This window comes from Manduca sexta, chromosome 16 (genome assembly GCF_014839805.1).
Source record: "Manduca sexta isolate Smith_Timp_Sample1 chromosome 16, JHU_Msex_v1.0, whole genome shotgun sequence".
In the NCBI taxonomy this organism is placed as follows: Eukaryota; Metazoa; Arthropoda; class Insecta; order Lepidoptera; family Sphingidae; genus Manduca; species Manduca sexta.
This window is the reverse complement of record NC_051130.1, coordinates 11,555,323-11,572,247: the sequence shown is the minus strand read 5'-3', so window position 1 is coordinate 11,572,247 and position 16,925 is coordinate 11,555,323. Positions and strand designations below refer to the sequence as shown.

General features: G+C 34.8%; 2 protein-coding genes across 4 annotated transcripts in view; both read right to left on the bottom strand.

The window, feature by feature from the left end:
- Nucleotides 1-8,668, bottom strand: part of LOC115452000 (ATP-binding cassette sub-family A member 3) — a 72,140-nt gene extending 63,472 nt beyond the window's left edge. For 2 of the 3 annotated variants that reach the window (XM_037439087.1, XM_037439086.1), the window contains exons 1-4: nucleotides 8,049-8,668; nucleotides 3,368-3,503; nucleotides 2,237-2,331; nucleotides 1,289-1,406 (exon numbers count right to left, since the gene is read on the bottom strand). In XM_037439087.1, coding sequence (XP_037294984.1) covers nucleotides 1,289-1,406; nucleotides 2,237-2,331; nucleotides 3,368-3,503; nucleotides 8,049-8,240 — 541 coding nt within the window. In that variant the 5' untranslated portion in view covers nucleotides 8,241-8,668. The remainder of the gene's footprint in view (nucleotides 1-1,288; nucleotides 1,407-2,236; nucleotides 2,332-3,367; nucleotides 3,504-8,048) is intronic. The other variant, XM_037439088.1, reaches the window with a different exon arrangement.
- Nucleotides 8,669-10,449: 1,781 nt separating this feature from the next.
- LOC115453498 lies at nucleotides 10,450-16,738 on the bottom strand. The gene is made up of 5 exons (XM_030182193.2): nucleotides 16,447-16,738; nucleotides 13,774-13,912; nucleotides 12,782-13,003; nucleotides 11,116-11,239; nucleotides 10,450-10,675 (listed from the first exon to the last, which is right to left on the bottom strand). Exons 1-5 carry the CDS (start codon nucleotides 16,522-16,524, stop codon nucleotides 10,489-10,491), a joined length of 750 nt encoding a protein of 249 aa, XP_030038053.1. The 5' UTR covers nucleotides 16,525-16,738; the 3' UTR covers nucleotides 10,450-10,488.
- Nucleotides 16,739-16,925: the final 187 nt, after the last annotated feature.

The following is a 16,925-nucleotide window of genomic DNA, read 5'->3' as shown; positions in this document are numbered from 1 at the left end:
TTGCCGTTCGAAAGTAATTTAGCGACAACAAATTTCAATTTACTAATTTACATGAAATTAAATGACAACCTCCTACTTTTTTTAAAGTAGGAGCGCGTCTCGACTTGTATATAAGCGAGATTGTACAACACTCGATTTGCTCAATTGCCTACAATCGATTACAATTGATTGCAACAATATGACATTGAAGTGACACTTTCTCTACTCAATATTCTCAATTTTATTTATAAAGTAAATGACGAACGCCTTATTTGTTTCTGGCAATGTATTTGGTGTGATTGGTTAGGTTAGAATGGGTTAGGAAAATAGTTTTTCGGGTCGCTTAACAAGTGTAAATAAACGCAAAAAAATTTATATGTACCGACAACATCGCACATAATCTCACGTAGATGCTTGGATGGGTGATTAGTCACGTGCGTCATGTACCGGATTGGTATATAAGCGCCATTTGTACATGAAATAGATCTGACCAAAAACCATCTCGTGTCTCATTTCATCTTGCCATAAATTTATGGCAAAGATACAATTTAGCATAGCGACCAGTGGCGAAGGGTGAAAATTTTCAGAAGGAAACCCGAGGCAAAAAAATTGCTTTAGTTAACACTAGCGACCCGCCCCGGCTTCGCACGGGTGCGATGCTGATAGTAAATACACTACAGAAAAACTGTGAACGTTGTATATAAAAACATAGCGGCCCGCTCTGGCTTCGCACGGGTAACATAACAAAATAACAGTATTTCTCCACTATTTAATGGATGTTATTATACATATAAACCTTCCTCTTGAATCACTCTATCTATTAAAAAAACGGCATCAAAATCCGTTGCGTAGTTTTAAAGATTTAAGCATACAAAGAGACATAGGGACAGAGAAAGCGACTTTGTTTAATACTAAGTAGTGATATCAAATTAAAAAAAAAAAAAAAACATAAATAAACACAAACGTAAATAAACCTAAAAGGGAAGCCGGTAGGAATCGGATTGTACGGACGCTTCGCCACTGATAGCGACCATGTTCCGGATTAATATTAATACTAGCAAGGCAAAAGTATACAATGGGACTTCTATTCCTGTAAGCGATAATCACGCTGGCGGATTCAAGTTTAAAACCTAGCACAAATATTATAAAGTTCCCTTATGTTCAATTAAACGAGCTTATCTCTGGAACAGCTGCACCGATTCTGAAAATTCTTTCACTAATAGAGAGCCACATTATCCTCGCATTGTATAGGATGTTTTGTCTCGGGGGTACACGCGAAGCCGCGAGCAGAAGCTAGTATAGAACTCACCGAAGTTATCGTGTGGTACTAGCTGTCCGTCCATGGGCTCTATGCGTTCGGTGTTGAAGATTCCCTTCATTCGTATCGTGTAGTTCAAGGTCGTCGGCCAGTCGGTGCCATCCAGATTCTGTAAACAAAAACTAGTTATAACCTCACTCGACAGATAGCTTTTGTATATTTTTAAGAAGACTCTATTTAAAATAAAGTATTTTCGTTTATGGTTATATAAAATGTAAAATTATTTTCTATTTTTATAAGTGTTATATTTTTTTAAATTGAAATTATTTTCTTGAAAAAATTATGTTTATTTATATAAATAATTGCAAAATGGAAGCATATTTTTAGCGAATTCTTTTGTATGGTCTTATTTATCATTGTTTTTGATAGGTTTAGCTCACAAGTATTAGATCGAGAAATATTTTTTTTCAAGTACGTATTACGATGTGTCCATGATATAATATAATAGACTATTTTACAGTATGCACAATATTTGATTTATTTATTTCCATCTATGTAGTTTATGGAGTTTGTAGGCAATTTGCAAATAAATATGTAAAATATTTATACAATTTCTAAACAAATATTTTTACCAAAAAAATACAAAATAACATTAATTTATTTTTAGCTAGAACCACGAGTTCGTTAATTTACGATGACGTCACACGTTTGTAAACATTTACAGTCACCGCTGCTAATGTGTTTACGGTTTACAGACGTGTGACGTGAAGTCACTGAATCGACGCCATATTGCCGCTGAAAGCGTTTTGACAGCGTTTAATTAAATGTATTTTATTATGATTTTCTAAAATTTTAATTAAATGAATAAATAAATAAAAAAGGAAATATGTAGGTATCATAATTAAAAAAATAAACATTATTTTTAAGGTACGTTGACACCACCTAAATAAATAAATAGTTGCCAGATTCTAGTCAAATAGCCTATTCTCCTTAACTCACGTGAAAAATCAGTACAGCATCTCTGTTTTGTATGACACTTTTCTCGTTTAACTCGGATTCGTTGTGTAAACCGTAGTAGCCGCTAGCCCACTTATCTAAAATAAAAAAAAAAACATTACCCACACAAGCTCACACCCCTATCCTTGACGGGATAGGTAGAGCCGTAGCCATTATATTATACGAGTCATAGAACTCATTTACAGTATGTTTTTTTATCGTTTGCGCAAACTTGCTCGACTGCACCTGTTAATAAAAGCAATGGAAATGTCGACCGGCAAGAAATAGAAACATTCCCAGACGATCAAAATAATTATGCGCATCTGTTTCATCGTTTCTTACAGTACAAAACGGACAACTTTTGCTTTAAAAAAAAAATCGTTTGCCCTAAGAATCGAAGTACAGTGTACAGTACAGTTGGATTGCAAAAACATTTTTTCATAATTAACTACGTCTTGAATCGAAACTGAACAGTTCTTGAACACTGTTGTATGATGGCAATGGTACCTAGCCACGCTCTCTCATACCCGATACAAGGTGACCACCTAATAGGGGCTGTGTCCTTAATCTAAGTTAAGACTAGCAAGTTCTGGCATACTAAAATATTTAAATAATTCTATACACATGCGAATCCCCGCATGTTGACGAAATTAATAATTTGCAGTAGTAAGCTTGCCGTGATTGGACGATAAAACTAGCTTGAAGGACTCAACTTCTACAAGTTTTCTTACTAATCTGAATCAAGAAGTGGCGAAGGGAGAAATTTTCGGAAAGGACACCCGACACAACATAATATACTTAGGTACTAACATGCATGAATGCGGTCTGAAAATCATTCTAATAATTCGATTTTACATAATAACGAAATGGAAGCCGCAGAGTCGTAAAATAACGAACAAGCTTCTTAAACAGACTTAAAAAAAAAATGGAAGCCGGCAGGAATCGGATTAGGATATATATATATTAGGATCAGATGCGGAGCCTTCGCCACTGTTAGATATAGCATGTTATTTTCACAAAAAATCTTCATTGGGTTTAATTTATTTAAGACAAACGAATAAAATCTAACTTAACGTATAAATGGTCTGAAGTTTTGTATTTGTTTATTAGTTTTTCTGACTACGGATTGCTTACATGGCCCGTCCAGGTTTGGCAGTTTCTGCTTCCGCATCTGCAACCCGACATCTTGCATCAACCGCTCCGGCAGCGTACCATCCGGATAGTAAAAGATCCTGTTCAGTACATTCTCCTTTCCTAGCGTGAACGGTTCCTGTGGAAGGAAAGAATATTTTAAGTATTTCTTTCATATCACATGATGATGGATATGATTCGAGAATATTGTGTAGTATAGTAGTGTGTGAAGATACAATAATATATAATCATAGATACAAGTACATACAATTAGTCGATAGATAATGCGATAGATCGCATTAGACATAAATTATATTGTTAAAAACAATAATTTTCAATAATATGTTTTATTTAATCAATACTAACTCAACCTTGACTAGTTTGTGAATCGTATAGTTTTGCTGAACACGATTTAACTATAAACAGAATGTTCTGCAACGAATACTCTGTTTATAATCATATCGGCTGCGGATCGAGAATCCCAAAATATCTTTACCAGCTATTGTTTGAAAGAACAAAACCGTTTCTCACGGATAGAAAAGTAATTAATTGCTGGTGGTAGTATATATTTTATATCCGTCCGGATAGCGACAACCGTACGCAAGGTGTTAAAACCCGCCATAGTGGCCCACGTAAGTGTGTCGCGTTCTGGGATCGGCCTGTGTATATCCGGAGTAACAAGCCGACATAATAGTGTCGACTGTCGAGAGGTAATCACTTCTCGTCAGTTGACACTCTATTGGACCCATCTCGGTTTACCATCAGGTGCAGTAGGTCCACTTTGTCACGTTCATATAACAAAAAAAATACTCCGTGCCAAAAAATATTATTTTCAAATGTTTACTAATAGGTTGTAAGCATTACTTATTAAATATTAGTTACACCTATTTAATTAGTATTTAAATAAGACTTATATAGCCTTATATATCTAGTTTATGGATTTGCTATTTCAAACAATTTTTGCCGCAACTTCATAAACACAGATCAGGGGCGGGGCGCGCACTGAGCGAGAAGTCACATTAGCGGATGACGACGCCGCGTCGCACGCATACAAAACGAAAATTATACCTAGGAGAGTATATGTATATGATTTAAGAAATTACCATATTTTTTAATAGATCGTAGATATTAAAAGGAAAAAATCAAAATTTGAGTATAGTCTTCATTATAGGATAGGGCACCCCGCTCTTCCCCTAGCTGCGTCAATCATTCCAAGGATACTACCTGGTCGTTGGCTTGCTGTAAGCCCGGTTACTGGCGCCTTGCCAGTGAATATCGATTCTATGACGCGAGGCGCCATGTTGAAATGTAAACGACCCAGAGCAGATAAGGGTAACACGTTAATTAGGTGGCGAATCATAGCTACTTATGTTATAAACGCGAAAATAACTCATGTCTGAAGTTTTCTTTGTTAAACTGAACCGATTTCAATATAATTTGGTATGGAGATAATTTCGACACCCTGGGAAAAACGTTTAGAAAAAACTTTTTAAGCGGGTTTTAGCTATTTAATAGAAAGCGGGTTTTTATATCCCGGTATTTTTTTCGTCCGGGCGGAGCCGGTTGCAAAACCTAGAACTTATAAATGCGAAAGTAACTCTGTCTGTCTGTCACGCTTTTACGGTTAAATAACTAAACAGATTTCGATTAAATTTGGTACAGAGTATACACAACTCACAGCAAAGGACATAGACTTTTCATTCCAGGAAAATACACAGCGGCACTTTTGTCCAATTAACTCTTACAGGCGAAGCTGCGACAAACACTTAGTTACAAATGTAAACTACAATTGTACATTGTAAACAATATTGTGACTCACATCTTTATTAGATTATAACTGATGTGAGCCATATGTGCTCAATTCACCAGGCTTGTATATTTCGCATGATATGATATGGGTTAGGCTAAATTTATATATTTTTTTGTTTGTTATATTGGCACAGCAGTGACCAGACTGCACCTGATGGTGGGTGGAGTTGGATCCCACAGAAAGTCATTGGACGAGAGATAATTAACCTTTGGCATTCGCCACAATTATGCTGGCCTGATGGATATATACAGGCTGATCCTGGAACACAACACACTTATTTGGACCACTATGGCAGGTTTTAACACCTTGTGTATGATGGTTGCTATGGAGGTGGATATAAAATATATCCTGCCACCAGCAGTTCATTCCAAACACTGATTATTTCATTATATCATTTCCTGCCATATATCATACAAGATTTTGCTCATGGCTCTAATTGCATGAAGTTTTTCTGAAATAAAAGTCCCGCTACATATTTTCCTGGGACAAAAAGTAGCCTATGCTCTTCCCAGGGTGTCAAGCTAACTACAAACCAAATTGAATCGAATTCAATTCAGTGGTTTAGCTACAACAGTTAACAGACAGAATATTTTTAACATTAATAATATGTACTTTGATATGAACATCTCCTTCATGAAATTCTTAACAAATACATAGCCTGAACTATTTGCTTGAGTATGGATATATCAAAATTTACTTTGACATTACTTACATAATGATGGTAGAAATTGAAAAAAATAATTCAATGACAAAACTCCATAACAATATTAGCAGTAATTATTATTTTTAAAATGTAAATTTAGATATTTTAACATTTGAGTCTAAAAAAGCGGATTATATTGGCTTATTAAATTTCCAACACTATTTTTAAGTCAGAAAATATAAACTAATATCTGAGAGGTTGCTGCGTCGCTGTCATTTAATTAGTTTTAACTTTTAAAATAGAACTTATTTTCACAATAACACATAGTAATATGCTGTGTTCTGGAAATAATGTAATGACTAATATCATAATTTAAATAATAACTGTTGAAAGCACAGGAAATAAATACAGAAAAACATACATATATAATAGTAATAATATATATTAATATCATAAGGAGGAAAAGTTTGAGTTTGTAGGGGGTTTGTATCTGCTGAACTTAGAAAATTCTTTCATTAATAAGACCTACATTACCCCTACTTATTTTTATCCCAGAAAAATAGCTATTGTAGAAAAACTATTTCATATAAGTGAAGCTGCGGACAAAAGCTGGCAATTTTTATGGAGGAAAATAGTATTGGTTTAGGCACTTATTAATTTGATAATGGTTTATAAACATAGTTTACCCATTATAATTCTGAAACAAATATGCATATACTCTATAGAATAGTTTTTACCCACAACAGTACTAAAATATATATTACAATAGCAGCAATAATATACGGCAAACATTTTAAAAAATGAATCCAATAGTAATTTTATAACTAACTAGCTTCCGCCCGCAGCTTCGCCCGCGTGGATTTCGGGTTTCAAAAATGGAGAAGGTGCTCAATTTGTCGGGATGTTTTTTTAATGTATGGTGGTATGCAGGTGGTCCGATTGTCCGGTCAGGGTCTGATGATGGGATCCTGGTGAAATCGAAGGAACTTTTAACTATTAAGGTTGCACACGAAATGACGGCTTAAAGCTTAAAAAATGGAGTAACTTCTCCCGTTTTCCCAACATTTTCCATCACTGCTATGCTCCTATTAATTGTAGCGTGATGAAAAGTATACTATAACCAGCTCAGGAGTATGAAAAATAATTGTACCAAGTTAAGTTAAAATTCGTTGAGTAGTTTTTGTTTCTATAACGGTTATACAGACAGACAGACAAAAATTTTACTAATTGCATTTTTGGCATCAGTATCGATCCCTAATCACCCCCAGTTATTTTGGAAATATATTTCATGTACAGAATTGACCTCTCTACAGATTTATTATAAGTATAGATATGCAAAAGTAGCTCAAAAATTGTCCATAACGAAAACATGCATTTTAAAGTAAAACAAAAGAAATAATATCGTGAAGCCAACCAAATAACTAATGATATATTAAATTTTGTGACTGTTCAATTTAGTCGGGTCCGCGATATAACTTTTGTTGAGTTTCAGAACGCGACATTACATTATTATATTCTGTTCTCCAACGCACACTGCTTTGATGTTAGGAACACACCTACATTGCTTAGACAACAGTAAACTTTATACAATAGAAATAAAGCTCAAATTGACTCTCACGTGATTAGTTAGAAAACGTTTGTATGGGAAATAGAAAAATGCTGTTTTGAGGATTTTCCGGCAATTATTCGAATTTTTCTCACCTTTTAAACCTTCCCTAGACCTCCACGAATAATTCAAGACCAAGATAAGATAAATCCGTTCAGCCGTTCTCGAGTTTTAGCGAGACTAACGAACAGCAATTCATTTTTATATATATAGATATAAAATCACAAACTTTTTGTTAAATGTAGAAATAAAACTATTTTAAGGATTTTATTGCAGTGTTTTATATTATAATTTTCTCCCGATTTTAAAACACTCTGAGCTCATTCTGGGTTGATCAGATTGTCAAAATTTAAGTACTGACACTGATTTAAGTACTAAAAAATTAAAATCTAATCCAAAGGATGCATCGGTAATACTCTCGTCCTTTATTACATGGGAGTTGGCACCTAACATTTCTAGCGAAATAAATTGGTGTTATACATCGACTTGTTTCTAATACAGTAAGAAAACGACATTGTATTGTATTGTATGGTATGTTGGGAATCGCAACGAAATTTATATATTTTATAAGTACGGAAGGTTTGCGACGGATTTTTCGTCCATATAACATATTGTGTAGACTTACCGTCTGCTGGACTCCAGCTCGTTGATGCGCCACAACAGCCGAATACGGTGTAGGTATTATTTTCTCTTTAAATGCAAGTAATATAACAAAAAATATTAACGGAGTTAAAAGTTCCACAGAACTGTGAATATATCGCCTAATTCGGACGGTGAAATGTTTCCACATTAACACTCGTAGCACAGAACAACTCATTTTGATAGTTTACACTTAACGCACCATTTTATACATCGCCACTGGTAAGTGGTATTAGTGGGTTTTATTACACTAGTACTTGTGCATCCCTTGATGTAAATTATAAAACAATGGGTCACTTCAACATTAATGCTTCCACCAATTATAAAGATAATTTATAGACCTACGGAAAGGCCAATACAAAGAGGCCAATAATAATTCCCTTTTTTTGACCAAAGACAAATACGTAAACTCTCAGAACTTCAGTTTGGCATTGACATTTTTTTGTCTGTTCGTCCAGACAGACTACAGACTTTCTACTATACTGCCTAGTGTTACGGTCTTACGTGTGTTTATATATTAATATCAATTAACTGACAGTGAACGAGAACCGGTTTATTCAACGTGGTATAGTCCCACAAACTTATCTGGGCCGGTGAGATAGTCACTGTCATCGCATTTGGTGTCGCCAGTAAAAATTAATTTTCCATAAAGTGAATAAACAAGTCGATGAACAAAAATATTATGGTCAAAGTTTTGAAAAGTACTAAATCGATTTTCTATTCTGGTTAATAGTTTCGGAGAAATGCGTGGACAAACATACATATTTATAAACATACGTACATACTTATAAAGACTTGTATATTTGTTTGGCAGCCATAAAAAATCTATTATATTATGTAAATATATTGCAGTTCCTATAATAATAACATACATAAGTAGATGCCAAATCGGTCTCCTTTTTGAAGTTGGTTAAAAATGTGATATTATACACACACTACCTGTGTACCTCGACTTGACATTAAACATCTGGCGATTTGAAGGAACGTAGGTAAATATTAATTAAATAAATAAAAAAACATATTCCTCGAAAATATTTATATTTTAACACAATAATTATGATCATCTAATGTATGGCGAGTATTCTCTGAAATACTCCAGTTATTCCTAAGCCACCGGAATTATTTGATTCATTAGTCACTTCATCATCAGAGTCACTACATTCGCTTTCATTGCCACTAGATAAATTAATGATGAAAGGCTCGTCTAAGTATGCATCCCTATTTTTATACTCGTTCTCAAGTTTTTTTATTCATTCACTGTTATCTTATTGAAGGCTTCTGCAATCAAAGAAGGCATTTTATTGTTTGAATTTTCATACTTACATCCATTCTAGTAGCACGTGCGAAATAGTCTTTATGTGGAATTTATTTTCAAAAGCCTGCAACACTAACCTGTGGCGGCAACTACGCGTTCATACAATTTTTCGAATGGTATTATCGCAGTTAAAAGACGATTTTCTTCCTTCTTAAAATTTAAGACTTTTAATATAACATTTCTCGCATCACTTTTGAAAGCTATCAGCATTTTTCGCTAGCTATAACCACTAAACGGAAAATAAATACATGAAGTAAACAACCAATGGCAGTTATGTTAGCGAATGGCAGGCAGATTGACATTTCAAAATGACGTCGTTAGTTCCTCTTTCGGACACCGGGCCAGATAAGTTTGTGGCACTATATGAACGTTATACGATAGCAATTTTAATTAGGCACTAAGGCACCGAATCCAAAATTGGTATCCAATATATACCTGTTATGTGAAATTATTTTTTGGTTTTTAGTGGTCTTTGAAGGCGGTTTAATTTTTTGTTAAAATTATTTTATATGTATTCCATAAGGGCGCCTGAGCTCCATCGATACTGGGGCATTTATACTTGCAGAGAGAAATGAATCTTGTCTTTAAAAATCGATGGTGCTTGTAATGAAATAAATAATATGTGGTTTCGAAAATTTTAACATACCAAAATATTCCTTATGAAATTGTCTATTAATATCCTTGGTTGCAAATTAAATTATAGATATGTGTATTTATAGAGGAGATGCATGGAATAAGCAAAATTAGAGGCATTTTTATAGTGAAATTAATAATGTCTCTAAAATATGATTAATGTGCCGTTTTGTCGGAGGTGCACCGTAACGTAATTTCCTTCCTTCCAATGCGACTAAGGACATAATCCTGTCTGCTGGCTAGCACTATACGCATGCGGGGGCCTATAGTCCTATCATAATATATTATAGCGTTAGTCTTGCCGTTGTTACTAAATTTGTTAAATAATGATCGGATACTCCACTCCTCGGACGTCGATACCACAATTCCTATATTGTACTTGATTGATCCATAAGGAGGTCATCTATCTCATTTAGTCCACAAAAAACAAAATAACAGATAAGTTATTTCCAAAACCGACAAAATTGTACTATTCCGTTTATTGCTCTAAAACATTATAATAGTCTTCGTCCATGAGTATCTGAGACTCGGTGTCGCACCCTGAAACTGGTGGTATCATGCAAGCTTTCTCGCAACTAAGTTTGTCTTTGAAATTGTTCTGATTCTCTCCACAGCCGCTATATATGAATTCATCGCACCGATTCTCATGTGAATTGTATCCCCACCTGTAAATACAACAGACTTAGAGCTATGCTAAATATTGATGTTAAATATCACAGAAATTCCATCCATCGTATGATTTCATCAAAAGATTTGTCTTGTCCAAAAGATATACAATAGTTTCTTTTTTTATTATCTATCTATTTCTATATTATGTATAAACTAATTTTACCTCTACTTTGTATAGTATTGCGGTATTATTAGAGGCACGAGTCGTGAGCACACTTGTGATTGGTCGGTTTAAAGTTCAGTGCGCTGATGTTTCACGGGATTGATTCCTTAGTTGATTCTCGTTACTTATATGTACCACGAGGCCATAAGATACTTTCGTCCAATTTGTCCTCCACCACTGTTCATCTGTGCTCATGCACATCTGTCTACTATATACTAGCTCTACAATGTATAAGGCAAAAAGTAAAGTTAAAAACTGACTACAAATGTTTACCTTTTTATATTTTTTTCGCAGTCGCCCCGTTGAGGCCATTGATAGCAGAAGTCAGGTAGGCCGGTGTTTTTGGGTGCGTACGCCCAGGGTGGAGGAACTTCACCGCTGTGGCCAGGACCTAGATCTGAATACAAAAAGCATTATAATGGCCTTTTTTAAACAATATGGTCTAAAAATCTTTAGGGGACTGTGTTTAGAAGTGGATTTCCGATCGCTGGAGAAGAAGAAGAAAAAAATTACCTTTTTTGTAAGGTTGGGACTTCTGAAATTATAATTTTTGTATGCATAATTTATGATTACCGCGAGGATATTTTTTTCGCTCATAACCTCATTCACTCATGTTATGTCGACCCACGAATAATGACCGCTAGTATTTTGCACGATACAAAATTGTTTGCATTGCACCTGCAATTGGTAGTTGCATGCATGCATACCACCTGGTAGTTGCAGTAAAAAATAAAAAGGGTACATTTATTTATAAATGCAATAAGCAGGTGGTTCTTTTAAAGGAGTTTTAATACTTTCCATAAATGTAGATCATCAAAAGGCAGGGCCATAGCTAGGGGGGGGGGGGGCATTGTGGGGCAATGCCCTACCTTAAAATACGAATGCCCTACCTTTAAATACTAATGCCCTACCTTTAAATACTAATGCCCTATCTTAATAATAGGGTACCGGACTCATTTTTGTTCTTTACTATTATAAAATATTTATGTTATATAAATTATAACACAAAAGGAATTATTAAAATCTGGTAAAAAATCAACAAGTTATAAGTCTTTGAATTTCGATGGAAGGGGTAGTTAGCAAAAAACAGAAAAGAGACAAAATATCCACATGTGACGTCATCGGGCATTACGACGCGTGCGAGAGAAAGAGTTGAAGCGATATCCCCACATCGCGCCCACTTCTGCACGTTACAATATTTTAAATATGAATTACTCGCTCATTTTTTAATAAATTTTTATGCTGTTTTCGCCGACGTGCTTCTTTTTTGTATTAAAAGCATTACATATAGAATAATATACAAAATCAGGCATAGTCCGGTCCCCTATTAACAAAATTGTACATTAGTACTCAATGAAAATATATGGAGCAGCGGGTTTTTTATTTTACGATTTGGAAGTTGGTCCCATAGTAAGAGTTATTCGTATTGATGGGAATTTCGTTACAATCAGTATATAACCTAAGTTTTTTTTGCTTACGTTTACGAGTCAAGGACTCCAAAAATCGATTGAGCAGATCAGATTTAGTTACATTTTTATTTCCGCCCTGCTTGTAATTACACCTGCCCTACTTTAAATTCAAGTCTAGCTACGACCCTGTCAAAAGGACACCTGGATGTGTTTTTAAAGAAAGTATGGAGATTGATAAGGCTAAAGTTATTACCAAACTTAGTGTTACGTATGTATAATTATAATTACCTATTATCATTTCTTAAGTTTATATTCTGCGTTGGACTGTGACATAACTGTCAAGTTGACAGCTGAATTTTGCCGCTATAACACCAAGGCAAGCAGGGTGTGTAAGTTGTACCTAAAGTTAGTCCTTGCGTTTCTTAAAAAAAAGTTACAATATACGAAACAGAATTTGATTACATAAAACAGAGTTATTGGCACATTTTAAAAGAATGAATGGAAATTTAGTGGATGCAATTTTTACCAACCTTTCCATTTGCCTGGCCAATCCGCTCGTTCCTTCTCTAGTTTAATCTTATCCGCTTGCGTCATCTTCGCTTTCATGGCGGCTTCAGCGGCCTTCTCATCCGCTATCTTCTGTTTATAGTCATCGAGCCAACTAGTCCATTGTTTCGTGAGATTGGTGGTGGCAGGCCAGCCGCCTAATACCACGTTTGCATCTATTGTGTGGTTCTTTGAATGTTTTACCGCTGTTTGTAATAATGGTTTATTAATTTTAAATATCATTCAGCTACGCTTAATTTATAATTAAGCACTATTAAGTAATAATTACTTAATAGTGCTTAATTATTAATTCGTTGGGGTAGCTGTATGGCGTGCTTGGTAGGACTCTTTGAGGTCTTGGGTTCTCGAATCCTAGGTTGGGCAGTGATATTGTATTATTTCTACTCAATATCAGCCTGGAGTCTGGAATTTATGTCCGATATAGTGATAGGCTCACCACATTATGTTATGGGAGGGAACACACAGGTGAAAAGTGGATGCCCTAGTTGCACCCTTGCCTAGTTCGACGATACAGGCGTGATGATATGTGTGCAGCATGCATTAGGGGTAGACATCAAGATTCAAGATCTATCAAAGACTTATACCTCCGACACGAAAAAATCTGGACTACACAAACATTTAAGAAACAATCAAAATCCTTCGCTTTTAAATACAAGGCTGGTATTGAGTACCTACAGACAATCATTGGGTTTTATCAACCGTGCTGGCAATGTCGTTATTGAGTTGTGTCAAAGACATAAAACAGTAATGTTAGTTATAGAATTCTGCGTTATATAAAAAATATGACTTGATAGTCTAAGTGGTCTGATAAGTTCTTCAAGCCCAAATTTACTACGAAACGTTATGTTTACTTAAACTACACTGTTTAACGTCTTTGCGTATTACTCAACATTGGCAAAATCCTCGATAAATAAACGGAGGCAGTCATAATATCAAAGAAGAAGGAGTTACTTACTTGTTTTGTTCTTGACACTTGGTGTTGTGGGTGTGTCGGGGCTGGGTGGAGTGCCGCCGTAACATGATATTGCGTAACCAATCATGAATAACAATAACCCGATTATCATCCATGAACGGTCATTTACACACATGGTTTCCTTAAAATAAAAAAAAAATAAGTGAACGACTGCAGGTTTATAATCTAAACACCTTTGACTTTTTTTACGGGTTACAAATTATCCTTCGCTTTAATTGTGAAAGATTATAGTACGAGATCCCACTGCAGAATTAGTGCACTCATCGAGTACATGTTAATAACTACATTCTTACACATATTTATGCTTAGAAGAATATATATCTACTAGGTTGCCTATTAAAACTTGGCCGCAAATATTTTTAATTAAATTATTGTTAATTGATTTTTCGGAAAACATTTCATTCATTTGTTTTCAAATAAAATAGCATCCACTTCATGACAATACACATAAAGACTCTGAAAACCACGGTTGCCGTTGCGCAGGCCGCACCTCTTCGCAGCCAGGTGTAAGCAGGTATGACTATGATACATTTACTCGTTCATAATGTATATTTATTAGCTATACATCAAATTAAAGCTGAATTTTTCTGTTGATCATGATACACGGTTGCCTAATTAAATCTAGCCGCAAATAAGGGTTGCCGACTCTTAAAAATGATAAATATTGAAGGTAGAGTGAAAGAGAGCTAGCGCGTAAGATTACTAGTCAGAAAAGGATAGCGAGTACTAGCTGTACGACACCTTTGAGCCATTGCGCATACGCCTGATGATCGTGTTCTCAACCACCAGTTAAAACAATAGTAGATACAACTTAATAAATACTCCAAAAAAAAGTCATCTCAAAATGATAAATGTAAAAATTACCACAATAAATTACTATCCATTAAAAATAAAATTAGGGTTACTCACGTAAAATAAAATTTTATTGTGCAAGTACTGTTTGAGTAAATATTATATTTTATTCAAGTATTCAATAACTTATTACATACAAATGAAGCATTTAAGTAACTCAAAAATTAAACAAACGTATCTTATCTATCCGTAAATTTTATTTAAAAATCTGAACCATCAGAGCTTTCATTTTCACTATCATAGAAGCTATCACTTTCATAACTTTCATCGCTAGAAATATCATAATCATCGTCATTATCGGAAGATTTGTTCGTGGAATCACAGAGAACATTTTCAACTTGCATTGGAGCTGAATCTCCCAGAAACCATGTAGAATTCTTCTGTATCTTTATGCTTTAAAACTGTAATTTTTTTAAGACACGCTGGTTGATATCCAAAGTCATAGGTAGATTCAATTGTTAATATAATATCATTGTATTTATATTTTTTTACGACGAAATAATAACATTAGCAAACACTTTTTGAATGATGCATCACCAAAGTCAAGTACATTGCATTTTTTCTCACACAGAAAACACGCCTTCATCTTCATGAATTTTATTCGAAGTTTATTAACCCATTTAGCATCGGAATGTTTGCCGGCAAACATGACAGCTACATGACGTGTGTCACGGGAATATAACCTTATTATGTACTACATGCTGTGTATGTTATCCTTTTCTGACTGGTAATATAACGCGCCAGCTCTCTTTCACTCTACCTTCAATATTTATCATTTTTTAAGAGTCGGCAACCCTTATTTGCGGCCAGATTTAATTAGGCAACCGTGTATCATGATCAACAGAAAAAATTCAGCTTTAATTTGATGTATAGCTAATAAATATACATTATGAACGAGTAAATGTATCATAGTCATACCTGCTTACACCTGGCTGCGAAGAGGTGCGGTCAAGTGCGCAACGGCAACCGAGGTTTTTCAGAGTCTTTATGTGTATTGTCATGAAGTGGACGATATTTTATTTGAAAAACAAATGAATGAAATGTTTTCCGAAAAATCAATTAACAATAATTTGATTAAAAATATTTGCGGCCAAGTTTTAATAGGCAACCTAGTAGATATATATTCTTGTAAGCATAAATATGTGTAAGAGTGTAGTTTTTAACATATACTCGATGAGCGCACTAATTCTGCAGCGGGATCTTAGACTATTACATCGCGAGTAAAACCTACAAACCTGAGAATTTCCTATAAAAGTATCGAAGGTTTGTGAAGTCTGGCAACCCGCACAAGACAGCGGGTATAAGGTTTTACCCTCAGAGTGTAACCTTTAATGGCTGTGTGTTGATATTGAAATAAATAGAGTAAATGCTACTTATACTTCAAATAATAATGAAATACGGGCGCGGCTATGTGACTCCACTAAATGTTTTTTTTTTATATGTTCACGGCATTGGTAAATGGAGTACATCAGGTGCAGTGGGGTCCAATAGAATCTCGAATGACGAGAGATGCTTATTGCTTACCCCTCGACTGTCGACAAAATTATGCCGGCCTGTTGGAACCGTATTGGAACTGTCTACGGAGACCGCTATCCGGGCGAACATAAAATAATTATCCTACCACCAGCATAATGGTATGAGGAATGGCGTCCAGATGGAGTATTGCTTTACGATCGAATATCGATGGATCTTATTAGTCAACGCAATTATGCCGCCAGGTTTGAACCGGGCAGGTACACTTTCTAAAATTATTTAGGTCCTCGCGAGATTTTTTGACTAAATAAATTAAAACAATGTACTTACCAACCTAATTGTTGCGTCTTTAAAAATTAGGTACCTAGGTAGGTAACTAGACCATGTAGGATAAGTACAGACTTTCATTTGGCTCCAGTCCCTAAACCTAATTAAAGTTACTCACTATTTGTATATTTTTAGCGAAACGAGAAATTGGAATTAAAATTCCTCTCTTTAATGAACTTTTTGTTTAAGTTAATTCCTTAATTAGTTTTTCTTTTCCGATGTGTTTGCTTAGAGCGCATGTTGGTATTAATTAATAATTAAGAGTTGATGTTAATTAGTAAGGAAATAAGGATTTTTAATTATTAAGTTACAACACCTAGCTGTGAATTTGTCGAAGTAATATTTTGTTGTAAGTAATTTCAATATTGATTTCTTATGTTTACGCGAATGTTTAGACATTAAAATAAAACTATTTTACGAATTATATTGCAGCCCTCCCGTGACCATGAAGACTGCAATGTCTTCGAAACGTCGGGAGAAAA

Excerpts from the sequence above, each read along its gene's own strand:
- LOC115453498 (XM_030182193.2), bottom strand. The coding sequence starts at position 16,524 with ATGAAAGTCTGTACTTATCCTACATGGTCTAGTTACCTACCTAGGTAC. Across the intron at positions 13,004-13,773 it reads AAGTGTCAAGAACAAAACAA|CGGTAAAACATTCAAAGAAC; the intron begins GTAAGTAACTCC and ends TATTACAAACAG. Across the intron at positions 10,676-11,115 it reads TGCGAAAAAAATATAAAAAG|GTGGGGATACAATTCACATG; the intron begins GTAAACATTTGT and ends TTGTATTTACAG.